This window comes from Mustela erminea, chromosome 5, assembly GCF_009829155.1.
Source record: "Mustela erminea isolate mMusErm1 chromosome 5, mMusErm1.Pri, whole genome shotgun sequence".
NCBI classification, from domain to species: domain Eukaryota; kingdom Metazoa; phylum Chordata; class Mammalia; order Carnivora; family Mustelidae; genus Mustela; species Mustela erminea.
The window spans coordinates 51,983,624-52,002,776 of record NC_045618.1 but is presented as its reverse complement, the minus strand read 5'-3'; the positions used below and the strand labels follow the sequence as shown (position 1 = coordinate 52,002,776).

Sequence of the window (19,153 nt, the reverse complement as noted above, 5' to 3'; positions counted from 1 at the left end):
CTTGGCTGCTTTGGATCCCAGCAAAAGAACACTAAGATTTAGAACCACAATCAATTCAAAATAAGGTAAGAGGGGCACCTGCATGGCTCTATTGGTTAAGCATCTTCCATCAGCTCAGGTCATGATCTTAGGGTCCTGGGATGGAGCCTAGTGGGGAGCCTGATTCTCCCTCTCCTCCCTGCTCATGCTCTCTCTCTCTCTTTCTCAAATAAATAAATAAAATCTTTAAAAGAAAAAAAAAGATTTATTCCCACATGGTCTCAAAATATCTCATATTTTCCTGTAGAGTTTGAGGTCCCTTCTCAACAAAGGTCCCTTCTCAACAAAGTCCTTGAGACATTTAGGAAGCAAAGAAACTTTGTGTTACACTCATGTCTTTCTTCTTCGTAGGTTTAAGACCCATGAACTGGTCAGCAGCACACATTCACATAGTAACTGAGTTTGTTCTTCTGGGATTCCCTGGTTGCTGGGAGATACAGATTTTCCTCTTCTTGTTCTTTTTGTTGGTTTATGTCTTGACTTTGCTGGGGAATGGAACCATCATCTGTGCAGTGAGATGGGACCCAAGACTACATACCCCAATGTACTTTCTTCTGGGAAATTTTGCCTTCCTTGAGATCTGGTATGCTTCTTCCACTGTTCCTAACATGCTAGTTAACATTCTCTCCAAAACCAAGGCCATCTCATTTTCTGGATGCTTCCTCCAGTTCTATTTCTTCTTTTCCCTGGGCACAACTGAATGTCTCTTCCTGGCAGTAATGGCTTATGATCGGTACCTGGCCATCTGCCACCCACTGCACTACCCCACAATCATGACTGGGAAACTCTGTAGAATTCTGGTGTCTCTCTGCTGGCTTATTGGATTCCTTGGTTACCCAATACCCATTTTCTTCATCTCCCAACTCCCCTTCTGTAGATCCAATATCATTGATCACTTCCTGTGCGACATGGACCCACTGATGGCTCTGTCTTGTGCTCCAGCTCCCATTACTGAATTTGTCTTTTATACTCAGAGCTCCTTTGTTCTCTTTTTTACTATTATGTACATTCTTCGATCCTATATCCTATTGCTCAGAACTGTTTTTCAGGTCCCTTCTGCAGCTGGCCGGAGAAAGGCCTTTTCCACCTGTGGTTCTCACTTAGCTGTGGTGTCACTTTTTTACGGGACAGTCATGGTAATGTATGTGAGTCCTACGTATGGCATCCCATCTTGATGCAGAAGATTCTCACACTGGTATATTCAGTAATGACTCCTCTCTTTAATCCCCTCATCTATAGTCTTCGCAATAAGGACATGAAACTTGCCCTGAGAAACATCCTGTTTAGAATGAAAATTAGTCAAAACTCCTGAGGCAAAAATGTCCACACTTCCAAATTCTAATGATGAGTAAGTTGAAAATGTGTAAGTTTTTTAATGGACTTTTAGTTCTTACTCAGAGTAATTAAAAGCTTTTCTTTTTCCCCCAGAAGTATGCTCAGTTTAGAAACCAATGTGGACTACTAAAACCTAAATTCACTGCAATGTCAACATGCAGTGTAATTTTTCTAAAGTTCTAAATAGTGGAACTACTATACTATAGAAGTCAAACTTTCCTGAAAATTTTGCCTTCAGATTTAGGACAAGTCTAATGATTTTTACCAAATAGTTAAAGGTGCAGTGACTTTTGTAACAATTTTGTTTAGGTGTAATTGATATAGAAAAGGACTGCACGCGTTTAATGTACATTAAAAGGGCAGTAGATTTTAACTAGGCATGAGACCTTTCTATAAGTTTTAACAGACACTCCTTTCTTACCCCTAGCCTAACAATATTATCTAAACAATCTTATCCCTGTATTAAAAGAGAGGAGAAAAAACTCTCTTGGCCAGTAGGAACTCTTCCAACAAATTTTCTTAGATGTATAGTTCCTCTCCAAGTTTGAGATAAAACTTGGATACATGCTAAAAAAATCATTTGTTGATGTTTCTCTTAACAGATCGATTATTACACGTACCTTATTGTAGCATTATTTACTTGGTCACATGTATTTCCCCCTGAGAGAGCTCCTTGAGAACAGGAATTGCCGTTTTCCTTTCCAGATTCCCAACACACAGTGGCAGAAAAGAAAGCAGCCCCTGGAACTAGGGAAGTGGTCTGGCAATTATCACGTAAGTCTTGGTGTGGCCAGGAACCTGCCTAGCACTGTCAGCCAGGCCATGGTGTATAAACATGTTGAACATAAACAATTACACAGAATGGCACCCACAGACCAGGCCACTATGTGAACATGATGGATCAAGACAAAAAAAGACCACTCCACAATCACGTCTGAGCAAGAACAGTCCCAACTATAAAAAATGATCAAACATCCCCTTCTTTAGGCTAATATTAGTGGCTGCTGTCTCTTTACCAAGTAAAGCTTTAACCCAACTGCCTTTTAGATAAAAATTAAGATACCCAATCATAGACTTTTCTTTCACTTTCTGACGACATCCAGAGAAAATCTCTATTTCTTTCAATTCTCCCGTGTCAACTAACAGAAGCCCAAATCATATAATAAATCCCTTCTAACACCTTCCTTTTGGATGCCCCATGTTCCTCATGACATATGTTCTCCCTTACTGCAAAAAGCCAATAAACTTATTTTTGTTCAACTACAGGTGTGTTCCTAATGGTCTGTGAATGAGTAGGAATCAACAGTACTATGACGCCTAGCATAGAGTAAGAACTCAAAATGTTTGCTTAATACTTTTATCTCAATTTTTTTACTTATGAAAATAATAGGTAGTTGTAAAAAGGCCAGCAATAAAGAAATGTATAAAATGGTGGATTTCTCATCTTCACTCTCATCCTCACCAGTCCTTCACTCTATTCCTCAAAGTCAACATTCTCAATTCCTCTGTCCAACATTCAACACACTTCATAGTATGGCTATACCGAACCTATTTTGTTTTCTTTTCCTTCCCAAATGAACCCTCAGCTCTAGTGAGGCTCAACATCTAACTACTTCATTCTCTACCACCTCCACACTATTGCCTAGGCTGCTCTTTAAACCTGAGAAGCCTTACTTTGTCTTTTTCTATGAAACCTGACACTTAGACTCTTAGGGTCTTATTTTATAAAAAAAAAGTATATGACTTATATCTTGAAAATAAGACCTTAAAGATTAAATGAGACAATTTATATAGGGACCAGACATAATAAAAGACACATAGGAGGTTCTCAGCACATGTTTGCCCACCCCCATCATTTAAATCCAACCATGGATAATTGGCTGGTTATTCTATCAGATTTTCACTATGCTTATGAAAACCTCTGTTGCCAAATAATATACATATAAATTCATAGTTAATGCTTAAAGTGCAAACTCTAGAGTCAGAGTTTCCATATCCTGCCTTATCTGCTAGCTATGTGACCTTGGGCAAGCAGCTTAAATGCCACAATTTCAGCTACTTCACCTATAAAATAGGATGATAATAATAATAGCTATCTCATAGGATTATTATGAGTCAATATTTTTTTTAAAAATGAGTCAATACTTTTAAAGCTCTTAGTATTATGCCTGGTGAACAGAATTCAATAAATATTTTTAAATCAATAAAATATAACAGTATCTTTTAAAGTCAGTACATATAATTTTACCTCATTCTAATAGACACAGTGTGTTCCATTATATGAACATATCCTAATTTGTTTATCAATTACTCACTTAAGATACTTTATTGTAGTCAATATTTTATAATTAAAACAATGCTGCAACTAATATCCCGAAATATAAGACTTTATATAGTCATATCAGTATTCCACAAATTAGAGAAAGGATGGGCACCTGGGTGGCTCAGAGGGTTAAGGCCTCTGCCTTCAGCTTAGGTCATGATCTCAGGGTCCTGGGATTGAGCCCCACATCGGGCTCTCTGCTCGGTGGGGAGCCTGCTTCCCCTTCTCTTTCTGCCTGCCTCTCTGCATACTTGTGATCTCTGTCAAATAAATAAATAATCTTTTTAAAAAATGATAAAATAATTTTTAAAAATTAGAGAAAGGATTTCTGGGATACAAGAAATGTATATTTTTAATTCTGAGAAATATTGCTAAATGAGATTTCCCCAAATACTGTTATCTTTTCAACAAACAGTGCTGAGACAACTAGATATCCCGCAAAAGAATAAAATTGGACCCCCACCTCACACCACATGCAAAAATTAATCCAAAATGAATCAGAGGCTTTCATGTAAGAGCTAAAACTATGAAACTGCTAGAAGAAAATATAGATTTAAATCTCTGTGACCTTGAATTGTTCAATTTTTAAAGATATAACACAAAAAAATACATGCAATAAAAGGAAAAATAAATTGACTTCATCAAAATTTTTAAAATTTGTGCTTCAAAGGTTACTATCAAAGTACAAGATCACAAAATGGGAAAAAATATATGCAGATCTGGAGGACATGGGGACTTAGAGTGGAGAAGGGAGTTGGGGGAAATTGGAAGGGGAGGTGAACCATGAGAGACTATGGACTCTGAAAAACAATCTGAGGGTTTTGAAGGGACGGGGGGTGGGAGGTTGGGGTACCAGGTGGTAGGTATTATAGAGGGCACGGATTGCATGGAGCATGGGGCGTGATGCAAAAATAATGAATACTGTTATGCTGGAAATAAAAAATAAAAAAAATAAATAAAAAAAATAAAAAATATATATATATGCAGATCTTGTATATGATAAGAGGTCATTATCCAGAATATATCAAGAACACTTACAACTCAACAATAAAAAGATAAATAACTTAATTTTTTAAATGCCCAAAGATCTGTCTATACATTTCTCCAAATGAGATATACAAATGGCCAATGAGCACATTAAAAGATGCTCAACATCATTACTCATTAGGGAAAGGTAAATCAAAATCATGATAGGATACCATTTTATACCCACTAGCACAGCTAGAATCAAAAAAGACAGACAACACCAAGTATTGGCCAGAATGTGGAAAGATGTCAAAGTCATACACTGTTGACCAAAATGTAAAATGGTACACTTGCTTTAGAAAACAATTCATCAGTTTCTCGCATAAATATTGAGTTGTCATATGATCCAGCAATTTCCATACATAGGTATAAAACCAAGAGAATTAAAAAACATACTTTTGCACAAAATGGGTAAACAAATGCTCATAGCAGCATTATTTGTAATAGCCAAAAAAGTAAAATAACCTAAAGGTCCACCATCTGATGAATGGACAAAATGTGGTATATACATAGAATGGAATATTTTTCAGCCATAAAATTATGGCTGACATCAAAAGAAATGAAATCTTGCCATTTGCAACAACGTGAATGGAACTAGAGCGTATCGTGCTTAGCAAAATAAGTCAAGCGGAGAAAGACAACTTTCATATGATCTCCCTGATATGAGGAAGTGGTGATGCAACATGGGGGCTTAAGTGGGTAGGAGAAGAATAAATGAAACAAGATGGGATTGGGAGGGAGACAAACCATAAGTGACTCTTAATCTCACAAAACAAACTGAGGGTTGCTGGGGGGAGGGGGGTTGGGAGAAGGGGGGTGGGGTTATGGACATTGGGGAGGGTATGTGTTTTGGTGAGTGCTGTGAAGTGTGTAAACCTGGCAATTCACAGACCTGTACCCCCGGGGATAAAAATATATTATATGTTTATAAAAAATTAAAAATTAAAAAAAAGAAATTCATAAAAAAATATGGCTGAAATAAAATATGGTTAAGTATGATATTTGCTACAACATGAATGAACTTTGAAAACATTATGCTAAGTAAAGCATGCCAGATACAAAAGGTGACATATTGTATGATTCTATTTACATAAAATGTCCAAAGTAGGCAACTCAGAAAGATTAGTAGTTATAAAGGACTAGGCAGGAGAAAGAATGGGGAATGATTGGTAATGGGTACCCAGTTTGGGGCAGAATGGTGAAGATATTCTACCATCAGATAGCAGTGATAGTTGCACAACCTTGTGAATGTACTAAAAACTACCTACACTTTAAAAGGGTGAACTTTAGGCAATGTGAAGTATATCTCACTAAAAAACTTGTGTTAACATGCTCATTTTCCCATAGCCTCCTCAGCACTGGATCTTACCACACTTTCTCATTTGTTTGCCAATGAAAGGTGAGGTAGATACTGTGTTAATTTTCCTTATTTGAATTGGACATTAAGTACTACAAGAACTTAGAGAAATGAGATACCAGTGAATGCTGTAAACAAATGTATTGAAAGGAGGATGTTGTGGTTAATCCGTGGCTTGAAGATAGGAAGAAGAGAGAAACAATATATATTTGTAGATACTACCCCCTCCAGGAGATGGAGCTTAACTCTTTTTCCCAAAAGGTGGTCTAGACTTAGTGACTTGATTCCAAGGAATATAAGAGAAAGGGGGAAATAATAACTTTACAATGGAGAAACCTAGCAAACACAACACTGACCACATGATAAAGGTTAACATCATGAGAGTTGTCATGTGGATATAATGTCTCCAGATATGAAGTGACAAGAAGGATATTTCACCTCTGTGGTATCTTTCCCTAAGACCTGTAATCACAGTCTAATCATGAGGAAAAAATATCAAACCCAGACTGGGGACCAGTCTACCAGAAACCATACTCAATACTCCTCAAAACTGTCAAGGCCATGAAAAACAAGGAAAGACTTTGAAACTGTGACAGTCCCAAAGGAGAGAGCATAACTAAATGTAATGTGGTACCCTGAATTGGATCCTGGAATAAAGAAAGGGCATTCAGAGAGAATTGATGAAGTCCAAATAATGGATGTCTGTTATTAATAATATACCAATGTTGGCTTATTAGTTTTACCAAATGTAACATATAAGATGTTAACAATGGGGAAGATTGGGTGACTGATATATTGGAATTTTACGTATTCTTTTTAGTTTTAATTTTATTTTATTTTGAGAGAGAAAGAGCATGGGGGGGGCAGAAAAAGAGGGAGGGAAAATCCCAAACAGGCTCCACCCTTAGTGCAGAGCCCCCACACAGGGTTCCATTCCAGGCTTGATCTCACTGCCTGAGATCATGATGCCAGCTGAAATCAAGAGTCAGATGCTTGACTGAGCCACGTGGGCAGCCCGTATTATCTTTTAAACTTGTATAAATATAAAAGGATAGCAAAATAAACAGTTTCTTACTTTTTAAATTTTTTTTAAATGGCTTATCTGATACTTTTACCACCTGAATAATCTCACATAAAATGCCAAGGTCCACATGAAAATATACTGATGTACTGACAGCGTGCATGGATTCAAAATGAAAGCCTCAACTTTGGAAAACAGGAAGCTTAAGACTAGTTCATTTGTAACATTTAGTCAGTTTTATTACTTGAATCCTGAAGAATATTTATTAAGATGAGTACAACAACCTCAATTCACACTTGAGGAAAATTTTAAACATTTTCTAAAATACTTAATAAGAGAAATTTGATTAGATGTTACTACAATGTTAAAAGACCTTGTGAAGAAAATTTTAACATTACATTATCAATGACAGAAAAGGATGAGCCGAGAGATTTAAAGAATAATTATATCAGGGCTCCTTTGAGTTCAAGCCCCACACTGGGTGTATAGATTACTAAATAGATACATACATACATACATAAACAAACTTCAAAAAAAAAATAAAGAGAGTGATCACACCCTGAAGCATGATCCAACGAAGTTGGATTTTCCAAAATTCTGTTAAATAGCCAGAAAGGAGAAAAAGCAATAGATACCTTCTGCCATTTGCTACCATGTATTCATGCAAAGCAATTTTCTCATCAATGATGGATACCTAGAATTTGAAGAGTTTTAATATTTAATATGTTTTAATATATTATAAATTGTAATCATATTATATAATTTTTTTCCTTATTACATAAGAAATATAATGAATTTTTTTCACCAAAATTTATAGAACTGACTTTAAATCCCTTCAAGTTTATTCCAGTATGTCACACAAACATCATTTTCTTGGGGTACAATTTTCTAAGCATTGCCATAATGGACAGCAAATCAGTTCAGTCAAAAATTCTCTATAATGTCTTGGGGGAATTGATCAGATTCAATTCCTCCTCCCAGAACTGTTCATGAAGATGAATATATTTATAGGTTTAAAACTTAATGAACTCTCTGGAAGTTGATTCTACATCAATACAATTTGTCAATATTATGCTGATTCCTATCTCTTCTCTAGTCATTAAACATACTGTCCAAGGCAACCATCTCTATCCTTCATAATAGTACTTACAACAACCACTAATTCAATGCCCTCCTTGGTTTAATAAGATCTTTCTTGTATTTCTTAGAGTAACATTTGCCATCATTTTGAGCTTTGACTTTGGCTGCTTATTTCTTCCCAGAGACTTGCAAGATAATTAATATTAAAATAAATTATCACACTGCTCATGTCCCTTGTGCGGAAAAGGAAATCATCACTCCCTATTGATGGAAATGCAAATTAGTGCAGCCACTGTGGAAAATGGTGTGGAGTTTTCTCAAAAAACTAAAAATAGTATTACCATATGATCCAGCAATTCCATTACAGGGTATTTACCCAAAGAAAATGAAAACGCTCTTTCAGGGCGCCTGGGTGGCTCAGTGGGTTAAGCCGCTGCCTTCGGCTCAGGTCATGATCTCAGGGTCCTGGGATCAAGCCCTGCATCAGGCTTTCTGCTCAGCAGGAAGCCGGCTTCCCCCTCTCTCTCTGCCTGCCTCTCTGCCTCCTTGTGATCTCTGCCTGTCAAATAAATAAATAAAATCTTAAAAAAAAAAAAACGCTCTTTCAAAAAGGTATATGCACCCCTATGTTTATTGCAACATTATTTACAATAGCCAAACTATGATAGCAGCCAAGTGTCCATGAATGGATGAATGGATAAAGAAGTAATAGAATATTACTCAGCCAGGGGACACCTGGATGGCTCAGTCAGTTAAGCATCTGACTTGGCTCAGGTCATGATCTCAGGGTCCTAGACTCGAGCCTCGAATCAAGATCCATACTCAGCAGGGAATCTGCTTGTCCCTCCCACTCTGCTCCTCCCCCCACTTGTGTTCTGTCTCTTTCTCAAATTTGAAAAAAAAGGGGGGGGGGATATTATTCAGCCATTAAAAAGAAGAAAAGAATGAAGTCTTGCCATTTGCAACAACATGGATAGACCTAGTCAGGCAGAGAAAGACAAATACCGTATTATTTCACTCATACATGGAATTTAAGAAACAAAACAAATGACCAAATAAGGAAAAGAGACAAGTAATGGTTATGTCTTATATATGAGCAACTGCACATCAAACAGAAATGGTTTACTAAAAGCCTAGATTAACATGGTTTATCCTCAGTTACATATTTTTTATACAAAACAAGTATAAACATTACTCACACTACATTAAAAATCAAATCTAGGGACGCCTGGGTGGCTCAGTTGGTTAAGCAGCTGCCTTCGGCTCAGGTCATGATCCCAGCGTCCTGGGATCGAGTCCCACATCGGGCTCCTTGCTCCGCAGGGAGCCTGCTTCTCCCTCTGACTCTGCCTTCCACTCTGTCTGCCTGTGCTCGCTCTCACTCGCTCTCTCTCTGATAAATAAATAAAATCTTTAAAAAAATAATAATAAAAAAATAAAAATAAAAAAATAAAAATCAAATCTAGGGGCGCCTGGGTGGCTCAGTGGGTTAAGCCGCTGCCTTCGGCTCAGGTCATGATCTCAGGGTCCTGGGATGGAGCCCCCCATCGGACTCTCTGCTCAGCAGGGAGCCTGCTTCCCCCTCTCTCTCTGCCTGCCTCTCTGCCTACTTGTGATCTCTCTCTGTCAAATAAATAAATAAAATCTTAAAAAAAAATCAAATCTAAACACCTAAGGAGAACAAGGCACTATACACATTAATCTTATTAAATTTTAGCCCTTTCTACATTATCTTTATATGGGTTTAAATAAGAACATGTAAAAGTGCTTCCTTATTTTGCAATAATAAGTCCACAAAACAGCCAAGTATAGTGTCAAAAACACTAGACCTGGTTTCAGAAGATTTAAGCCCAGGGTTACCACTCACTAGCTATATACAACATTCATCTTAAAACTCTCAACCTGCTATATCCGATACTAGAGCAGATATTCAATCAATGTTTATAAATTTAATCAGGAACTAAGTCTAGGAGAACCCAGTGAAGAAGTGAAAGAGCCCTCCTCTTTGCTTGCCAACTTATGAATTTGGTTATAATAACAGGTAAACAAATAAAATAAAGGATAGAGTTCTCCCCTCACCAATTGTTCAATCATGGCAAGGCAAAGAGGAAATGGCCTGCACCCGGAAATGAGCACAAAGAGAAGGAAAGCCAACAGGGCAAAAAGACTGGTAGACTTATACTCTCACTAAGATTCTTTATCCCCTGGGAAGCAGTTTTCTCTGATCCCACTGGGAAACCATGCAATCTGCCATGCAGTGGGGCCATGACATAAAATCCCAGTATTCTAGATCAGCTTCTTTATTCATCTGATAGAATTCTGGTTATTATTTTCTATAGCCATCATGACCTGAGCATAGATAAGCTGGACCATGAAGCCATTTATCAATGGCTCATCTATCAATATGAGCCTATAAAATATGCAAAAAAAAAAGTGAGAATCTGATAGCTTAAACCTGAAGAAAAGATTAGATATGTGGGTATGTGGGTAGCTCAGGCAGTCAAGTGTCTGTCTTCGGTTCAGGTCATGATCCCAGAGTCCTGGGATCAAGTTATGACAGACTCCTTGCTCAATGGGGAGCCTGCTTCTCCCTCTGCCTTCTCTGCCTGCTCTGCCTACCACTCCCCCTGCTTATGCGCGCTCTTTCTCTCTCTCTCTCTGACAAACAACTAAAAAGGAGAGAAAAAAGATAGTTGTGATTTAGTCAGAAGACCACTGACTAACTTAATGGTATTTTATAATGAATCATGTCAAGAAAATTATATTCAACTATTATTTCATATTCCAAGGATGTTAGAAATACAATGGCAGATGAGGTATGTAATGATAGCTGATATTTTGTAATAAAGATACTTTCTGAAAGAAAAAAAAGATTTGTGTAAGCAAAAATAGAAAAACACATGTTCAGAGAATTGTAGTCAACAACAGAATAATGTATATTCATTCAAAATTTATTGTTTACTAAAAACAAATAGCTAGGGAAACAATTTAGACAGACATATTTCAGATACAGCCTACTTAGAAGAGATCAAAATCTTTTGGGAGATATTGATAATGGTTTACAAATCACTTATACATTAGATAGTAATAAGAATATATAAACACAGTTGCTTTAGTAATAAGAATATATAAATATGGTTGCTTTATCTAGAACACAATTCTCAATGAACACTGATAAAATTGTATAGATTGAGATTTCCATGTCTTTCTTGGGCTTATCCCAAGATACAGCCTTATAGCTGGTGCAGCCACTCTGGAAAATAGCATGGAGTTTCCTCAAAAAGTGGAAAATAGAGCTATCCTATGACCCAGTAATCGCACTACTGGGTATTTACCCTAAAGATACAAATGTAGTGATCTGAAGGGGCACGTGCACCCGAATGTTTATAGCAGCAATGTCCATAATAGCCAAACTATGTAAAGAACCTAGATGTCCATCAACAAACAGATGAATGGATAAAGAAGAGTGGTATATACAATGGAATACTATGCAGCCATCAAAAGAAATGGAATCTTGCCATTTGCAATGATATGGATGGAACTAGAGGGTATTATGTTAAGCGAAATAAGTCAATCAGAGAAACAATTATCATATGATCTCCCCGATATGAGGAATTTGAGAGGCAGAGTGGGGGCTTTGGGGGTAGGGAAGGAAAAAGTGAAACAAGATGGGATCAGGAGGGAGACAAATTTTAAGAGACTCCTAATCTCACAAAACAAACTGAGAGTTGCTGGGGGGAGAGGGGCTATGGAGAGGGTGGTTGGATTATGGACATTGAGGAGGGTATGTGATATGGTGAGGGCTGTGAAATGTGTAAGCCTGATGATTCACAGACTTGTACTCCTGGGGCAAATAATACATTATACGTTAATAAAAATAATAATTATATATATATATATATACACATATATTTTTTTTAAAAAAGATACAGCCTTATAGGCACATTTACCTGTAGGCTGACAACAATCCTATCATTCCGTAGAAAGGTTACAATTCAACCCTCAGAGAAGTTTTCCATCCTAGATTTCAACTGGCCTGGCCTAAGAACATTGGTAAAGGGCACTCAAAGTCAAGTCTCCTATCACTTTGCTTCTCCAAGGATGAGCTGGAACAAGGACAGTTCCCTTCAGCAGTATCCATTTGTTCAGAAAGAGGTCACATAAATGTTCTTGGGTATGCTAGAAGGAGATTAATTTATTCTCTAACATAGCTTTAAAATAATACTTTAAAAAATGTTTTTAAATGTCATTTAAAAATGTAATCCAAGAAGTCAACCCAAAAAGGCTACATAACTTTATGATTCCAACTGTATGACATTATAGAAAAGGCAAAACTGTAGAGACAGTAAAAAGACCAGCGGTTGCTAGGAGTTAGAGGAGTAGGGAAGGATGAATAAGTAGAGTGCAGAGGATTTTTAGGGTAGCAAAACTATTCTGTATGACACTATAATGATGGATACAAGTCATTATACAATTCTCAAAACTCACAGAATATACAACCTCAAGAGTGAATCCTAATGTAAACCACGGATTTGGAGTGACAATGATGTATCAGTGTAAGTTCATTGACTATAACAAATGTACCATTCTAACGCAGGATGTTGATGGTTGAGGAAGTGTGTGTGTATGTATGTGTGCATGTGTGCAGAAGGTACATGGATACTCTCTGTACTTTCCACTCAATCTTGTTGTGAATGTAAAACTGCTTTAAAAAATGAAGATTATTTTTAAAATAATCATTAAAATGTAACCCAATAATAATTATTGGCCAAGACTACACAATTAGTGTTTACTCTCTTTTAGGCAGTGACAAAAAGCAGACAAAGTAAGCTTTCCACAAGTCTTTTTGTGGTACAGAAGCAGCCTGTAGACCAAAATATAGAGGCTCAATTAGTAAGTTTTCCTTGAATAATAATTTTTTTTTCGTCTACTCATTTCTGCCATCATTCACTTGGCCCATTTGGGAAACCTCAACCAAATATCTTCTTCCCCCCTTTCCGCTAGCAAGAAGAAAAAACTTCAGGCCCAGTGCAGTAGTTGGCAATATCTTGAAGTGGTTGGCACTGTTCGAGCTGCCTCTGTGAAAGAAATGCCCAAAGGATTCCCATCCCCCCAGGCCTAATCCAAAGACCGAGTTATTTTAACAGATTGAAAAGAAACTTGAAGAATCAGAGTCATGGCAGAAGATTCTGAGGTCCCCAGGTACCAGTTTGGGACTCTGCACCAGCTCTGCTTTGGTTGATTAAAGCAGGAGTTGGAGGCCCCTGAGAGCCAATTAGAAAATAAAGTCAGTGTGAGGAAGAGAAAAAATGATTCCAGAAACTACCAATTAAATGTGAATGGATCCCACATCACCAAGGGACCATGACTCAAACTGTTGCATCAGCCAAGTTTCAGTACCAATTCCCCAAACATGATGAGGGAGCAAAAGGGAGGGAGCCAGAGGAGTTTCACACACTGGCAAGCGTCCACTTCTTACCCCAAGTGCATCCATACATGGCAAATTAAAGTGTAAATGGTATCTCTTGATTAGCCACGTAGAAAACCCAAAGAACATGCCATGAGGGCAATAGGCCCTGTAGGCTGGAAAGCAGACCCAGTGGAGTTACACAGGGTGCTGCTGACACAGCAGCCCTGCTACCAACTCTGAATCACACCTGTCAAGTCAGATCACACATGACTCATTGACCTTGGTGTAGCACAACACTACTGCCATGATTACACTCCCTCACCCCGTGCATGTAAGATACTTGATGATTTTCACACATGTTCACAAACAGCACTTCATTCATTGTCACAAAATCCCTGCGGGTTTTGTCCGGTGTGTGTTAGTATTTCCATCTAGGAATTTAAAGAAGTTAATGCTGAAGTTCAAGACAGGTGCCTAATATCACACGGATTTGCATACTTTAAGTGATGGGCCACTATGCTCATATATACATAGACTATCTCTAGAAGAAAATATGAGAAAGTGGAGCAGTTACTACAGCAAGGGAACTAGGGGTCAGGAATGGAAATGAAACTTGCTTCTGTTACTCTTTTTATGACTTTACAATTTTATAGTCTTGTATATTTAACTTCCTGAAATTAAATGAAAAAGAAAGATATAATTAAGGAGTAGAAAACCACAATCCAATTCTCTTCCCACTGCATAATGCTGCCTCCCCTGCAGGGTAAGAAGCCAGAGTAGCTTTCTTTCTCTTGTATCCTCCCACTTCTTCCCCATTCCATCACCTCCATCCACATATACATACACAAGCACAATTTTCTACGAGAAATTTCCCATTAATGCCTGCTCTGTGCAATCTTCCAGGAACTAAGAATGTGCTGAAAACCAACCAAGTGATAAGGAAAGTGAAAACATGATTCTTGCTTATAGATTGAGTGATCCTAATGATAGTTTTATTTGGAAAAAATATAGCATCTTTGTTCAATATTTTAAGAGAATAGAAATATAAACAAACACTTCAGCATAAAGGATCAAGTATAGGGGCACCTCCGTGGCTCAGAGGGTTAAGCCTCTGCCTTCGTTTCAGGTCATGATCTCAGGGTCCTGGAATCAAGCCCCGCATCAGGCTCTCTGCTCAGTGGGGAGCCTGCTTCCCCACCTCTCTCTCTCAGCCTGCCTCTCTGCCTACTTGTGATCTCTCTCTATGTCAAATAAATAAATAAAATATTTTTAAAAAATAAATAAATAAAGGATCAAGTTTAGAAAGAATGAAGGCCACAAAACCTGCCAGTACTAGGGACTGTGGCTCCCTAATACTCAACAGGCTGGCAAGTCACTGACTGAAGGGGAAGAACTCTCTTCCCTGAATATCAGGGGAGATTCCTCCACTTGATGTAGTGAGATGGGCTCCCACAAGAAGAAAAGGTGAGAGGACATATGACACAATGGCGATTGCAGCTACACACATCTAGAGACCAAACAGATAAAACTAAATTGATAGAGAACTGGAAGATATTGCCCATCCCACCACTTGCAACAATAATACTCTGTATCTACTAATCATAGATGCAGGTAGAAGGGTAAGCAGGAAAAAAAGTGCTGGAGCACTTGGGTGGCACAGTAGGTTAAGCATCCAACTCTTGGTTTTGGCTTAGGTCTTGATCTCAGGGTCATGATATTGAGCCCCCATTTAGGCTCCACACTCAGTGTGGAGTCTGCTTAAGACTCTATCTCCCTCTCCCACTGCCCTTCCCACACACACTTGTGCACCCCCGCTGCTCTCTCTCACTCTAAAATAAATGAATAAAGTATTTTATTAAAAAAAAAAGAAATTAAATTTTTTTAAAAAAAGAAAATGGTGACAGAATCCTGACACCAAGAGGCAGTCATCAGTTTGGACTACAACTCTTCTAAAGTTTGTTCATCTGTTCCATTTAAATTTATTGAGTACTTGTGTCAGGGACAGTGCTAGGATCTAAGACCATGAAAATGAGTAGCTTCAAAAAGCTCATAGCCCACAGGATTTAGCAAATAAGTAAAATACAATGTCATAAGTGCTCTGAGAGTATAAAGACAGACATATTAAAATCTGCTTCCAGTGAGCCCAGGAAGTTTTTATAAGAAATGTAACATTTAAACTGAATCTCAAAGGACAGTTAGGTACTCTCCAGTGGGGGGGACAACACATCTCAAGCAAAAAGAATCACATGTGCAAAAGTACTGAGGTATGAAAGAGCATGGAAAATTTCCAGACATTAAGAATATGTTGAGGGTGCCATGCATTAGGATTATAAGAAGAAAAGAGCAGGAATGAAAAAATATAAATAAGCAGACAAAACTTGAAGGCTGTGGCCATGTGAAGGAGTATCTTGCTGGAATTATAGAACTGTTGAAATTAAAGAACTGTTGAAAGTTTTTAAATAAGGAAATAGGGTAGTCCCTTTAACCACCACAATATTGTTCCAAGACCCCCAGTGAATGCCTGAAATCCTGGAGAGTACCAAACTCTATATACACTGTTTTTTTCCCCATATATGTACATGTATGATAGTCAAATTTGTAAGTGAGGCATTGTATGAGATTAACAACAGTAACCAATAATAAAATAGAACAATAGAACAATTATAACAACATGCAGTAATTAAAGTTATGTGGTCTTTCTCTCAAAACATCTTATTGTACACAACTTTCTTCTTGTGATGATGTGGGATGATACAATGCCGATGTGATAAAATGAAGTGAGGTGAATGACACAGGCATTGTGATCTAGTGTCAACCTACTAATGGCCTTCTGACAAGTCATCAGAAGGATCATCTGTTTCCAGACAGTGACGGATGAGGGTAACGGAAACAGCAGAAAGCAAAATCGTGGGAGCGGAAACTTGGATGAGGGGGGACTACTGTAATGTCAGACTGTCAAACAGTCTGATGTCAAACATCAGACTGATGTTTGAGAAAGGTGAAACTGTTGGCAACATTTGCCATTTCTGAAACAGTAGCAGAGCACATTAGCAGAATAGATAATCCTATAAGATCTGGAGCCAGGATCACAGGGGTCAAATGATAGCTGCCATACAGTTGGAATATCAGTATAGTTGAGTGTTGTCCTGCTGGTCTCTGCCTGTCCTATACCACAGAGGACATAAGTTAACTCATTTAAATCTCACAACATTCCTACAGGGTAGGTAGTGAAATTATCTTTATTTCACAGATGGGGACACTGAATCTCAGAGAACTAAGAAACTTGACCACAGCCTTTGGAGCAGAATAATAGTTAAGATGTCAAGTCCCGGGGCTCTTGGGTGGCTCAGGTATTAAGCGTCTTCAGACCCTGATCCCAGGGTCCTCGGATCGAGCCCCACATTGGGCTCCCTGCTCAGCAGGAAGCCTGCTTCAAACCCTCCCTTTCCCCGTGTTTGTGTTCCCTCTCTCACTGTGTCTCTATCAAATAAAATCTTTTCTTAAAAATGTCAAATGCTGGCTCTGTGGCTTACTAGCTCATAAACTTGGACAAAGTTACTATTATGATCATTATTATTAAGAAGTTTTAAAATGGGGAAAAAAGATTTCAACTATTGAGAAAATAATGAAAATAGTAATTCATTGTAGGGATGCCTGTATGTCTCAGTGGGTGAGCAACTGACTCTTGATTTGACTCAAGTCATGATCTCACCATTGTGAGACTGAGTTCCATGTTGGGCTCTGCATTCAGCATGGAGTCTGCTTGAGATTCTCTCTCACACTCTCTGGTCCTCATCCCCACTCACACATGCACACATACTCAATCTTCCTCTCCAAAAAAAAAAAAAGGTGGTCGGGGGGGGGGGGGCGTCTGGGTGGCTCAATGGGTTAAAGCCTCTGCCTTCGGCTCAGGTCATGATCCCAGGGTCCTGGGATCAAGCGCCACATCGGGCTTTCTGCTCTATGGGGAGCCTGCTTCCTCCTCTCTCTCTCTCTCTCTCTGCCTGCCTCTCTGCCTGCTTTTGATTTCCGTCTGTCAAATAAATAAATAAAATCTTTTAAAAAAATAAAAATAAAAAACCATTGCAATAATCAGACAAGAAATGCTGGACTACTGAATTAAGATAATACAAATGGAAAGAAAATAAATGAGATATTTAGGAGGTATGATTAATATATCCAATGACAGACAGCATATAAGAAATGAAGAAGAAACTGTCAGACTTCACAAGTTTCTGACCTGGATAACTAAACACACGTGAGGTCAGTTGCTAATATGGAGACAACAGAGGTGGATGCCAGAGATAAAGAGTTGTTTCACAGATTTTGGATTTAAAGTGTCTATGGCGCATACAGCCTAGTAAGCTGGTATAATTTTATCACAAGTGCTTAGAGAAACCATCTGGAAATAAATATTTGGGGAAATTGGTAATTCATTTGGTAATTGAACACATAGCTCTGAATAAACAGTGAAAGCAGAATGTTTCAAGGAAGAGAAGCCGCAGGCCACAGGTAGAACTCCTAAGGCCACCATTGTTTAAATATGGGAAGAGGAAGTGTACATGCAGGAAGTAGGACTCAGGAAGATTCTGACCTCACACCAGGGCTATGCTCATCCACAAATCAGAAACAGTGCTTATACTGGCAGCGTTCACTGCGCTCATGGTTATTCTCTCAGATTGAGCACTCGGCATTTTGTTTCACCTCTCAGTTCTTCCCCTAATCACTATAATTAGGCCTCTTTTCCATTCCCTGCAGTACCTAGTTGTAAGCTTCAACTTCTGCAACCCTTGGAGGATCCTCCTCCTGGCAGTTCCGTGTTGGATTGCACTGTGTCAGCCTGCTGAGCTGGAACTACATTTCTAAGTATCCTCTGCCCTTCACAGTTCTGGTTTGGAGTGGGCCAAAAAAAGCAATTTTCACAGGACCTACAAGGTGGAAATCAATCAGTAGTCATTACTCCGAAGGTCGTTGTGGCAAGAGGTGGTGACAGACACAGAAGTGTCAACAAGTTCCAATTTGTTCTCACTCTCCCCTACTCTGCCCTGCTCTTCTTTATAATGGACGGGCAGGCCAGTGGTGGGCAGGCCATGCAGACTGTGTTTACAGTGGAATAGCCTCCCAAAGACACCTCCCTAACTTCCCTCTGCAGTCCCATTTCAGGGGCTGGTTGTGCTTGGCTTCTCTGACTGGCTGGGGACTCCTAACTTCCTCCTGCCCTCTGACAAGTGTAGAAGGTCTAATTTGTATGATAAATCCTTTATCCCGTAACTCATAAACGTTCTGCTCCCAATTATACCATGGACTGATATATTCCATCCTCTAATTCCCTAATTTTGACCCCTATATTTCATATTCTGATAAAGAATAGCGCAATTTCCACTGTCTTTTTTTCAACATTTTATTTATTTGTCAGAGAAAGAGAGAGAGAGAGAGAGCACAAGCAGGGGGAGCCACAGGTGGAGGGAAAAGCCTCCTGGGCAAGGAGCCCAATGGGGACTCAATCCCAGGACTCTAGGATCATGACCTGAGCCAAAGGCAAATGCTTAGCAACTGAGCCAC

The 19,153-nt window shown here is 38.6% G+C and overlaps 1 protein-coding gene across 1 annotated transcript; it reads left to right on the top strand.

Annotated features, from left to right (window-relative positions):
• The first annotated feature begins 401 nt into the window (after positions 1–401).
• LOC116589923 (olfactory receptor 11H4-like) lies at positions 402–1,351 on the top strand. Its single transcript, XM_032341659.1, is given in 2 exon segments — positions 402–1,200; positions 1,203–1,351. Coding segments are annotated over 2 exon segments (948 nt in total).
• Positions 1,352–19,153: the final 17,802 nt, after the last annotated feature.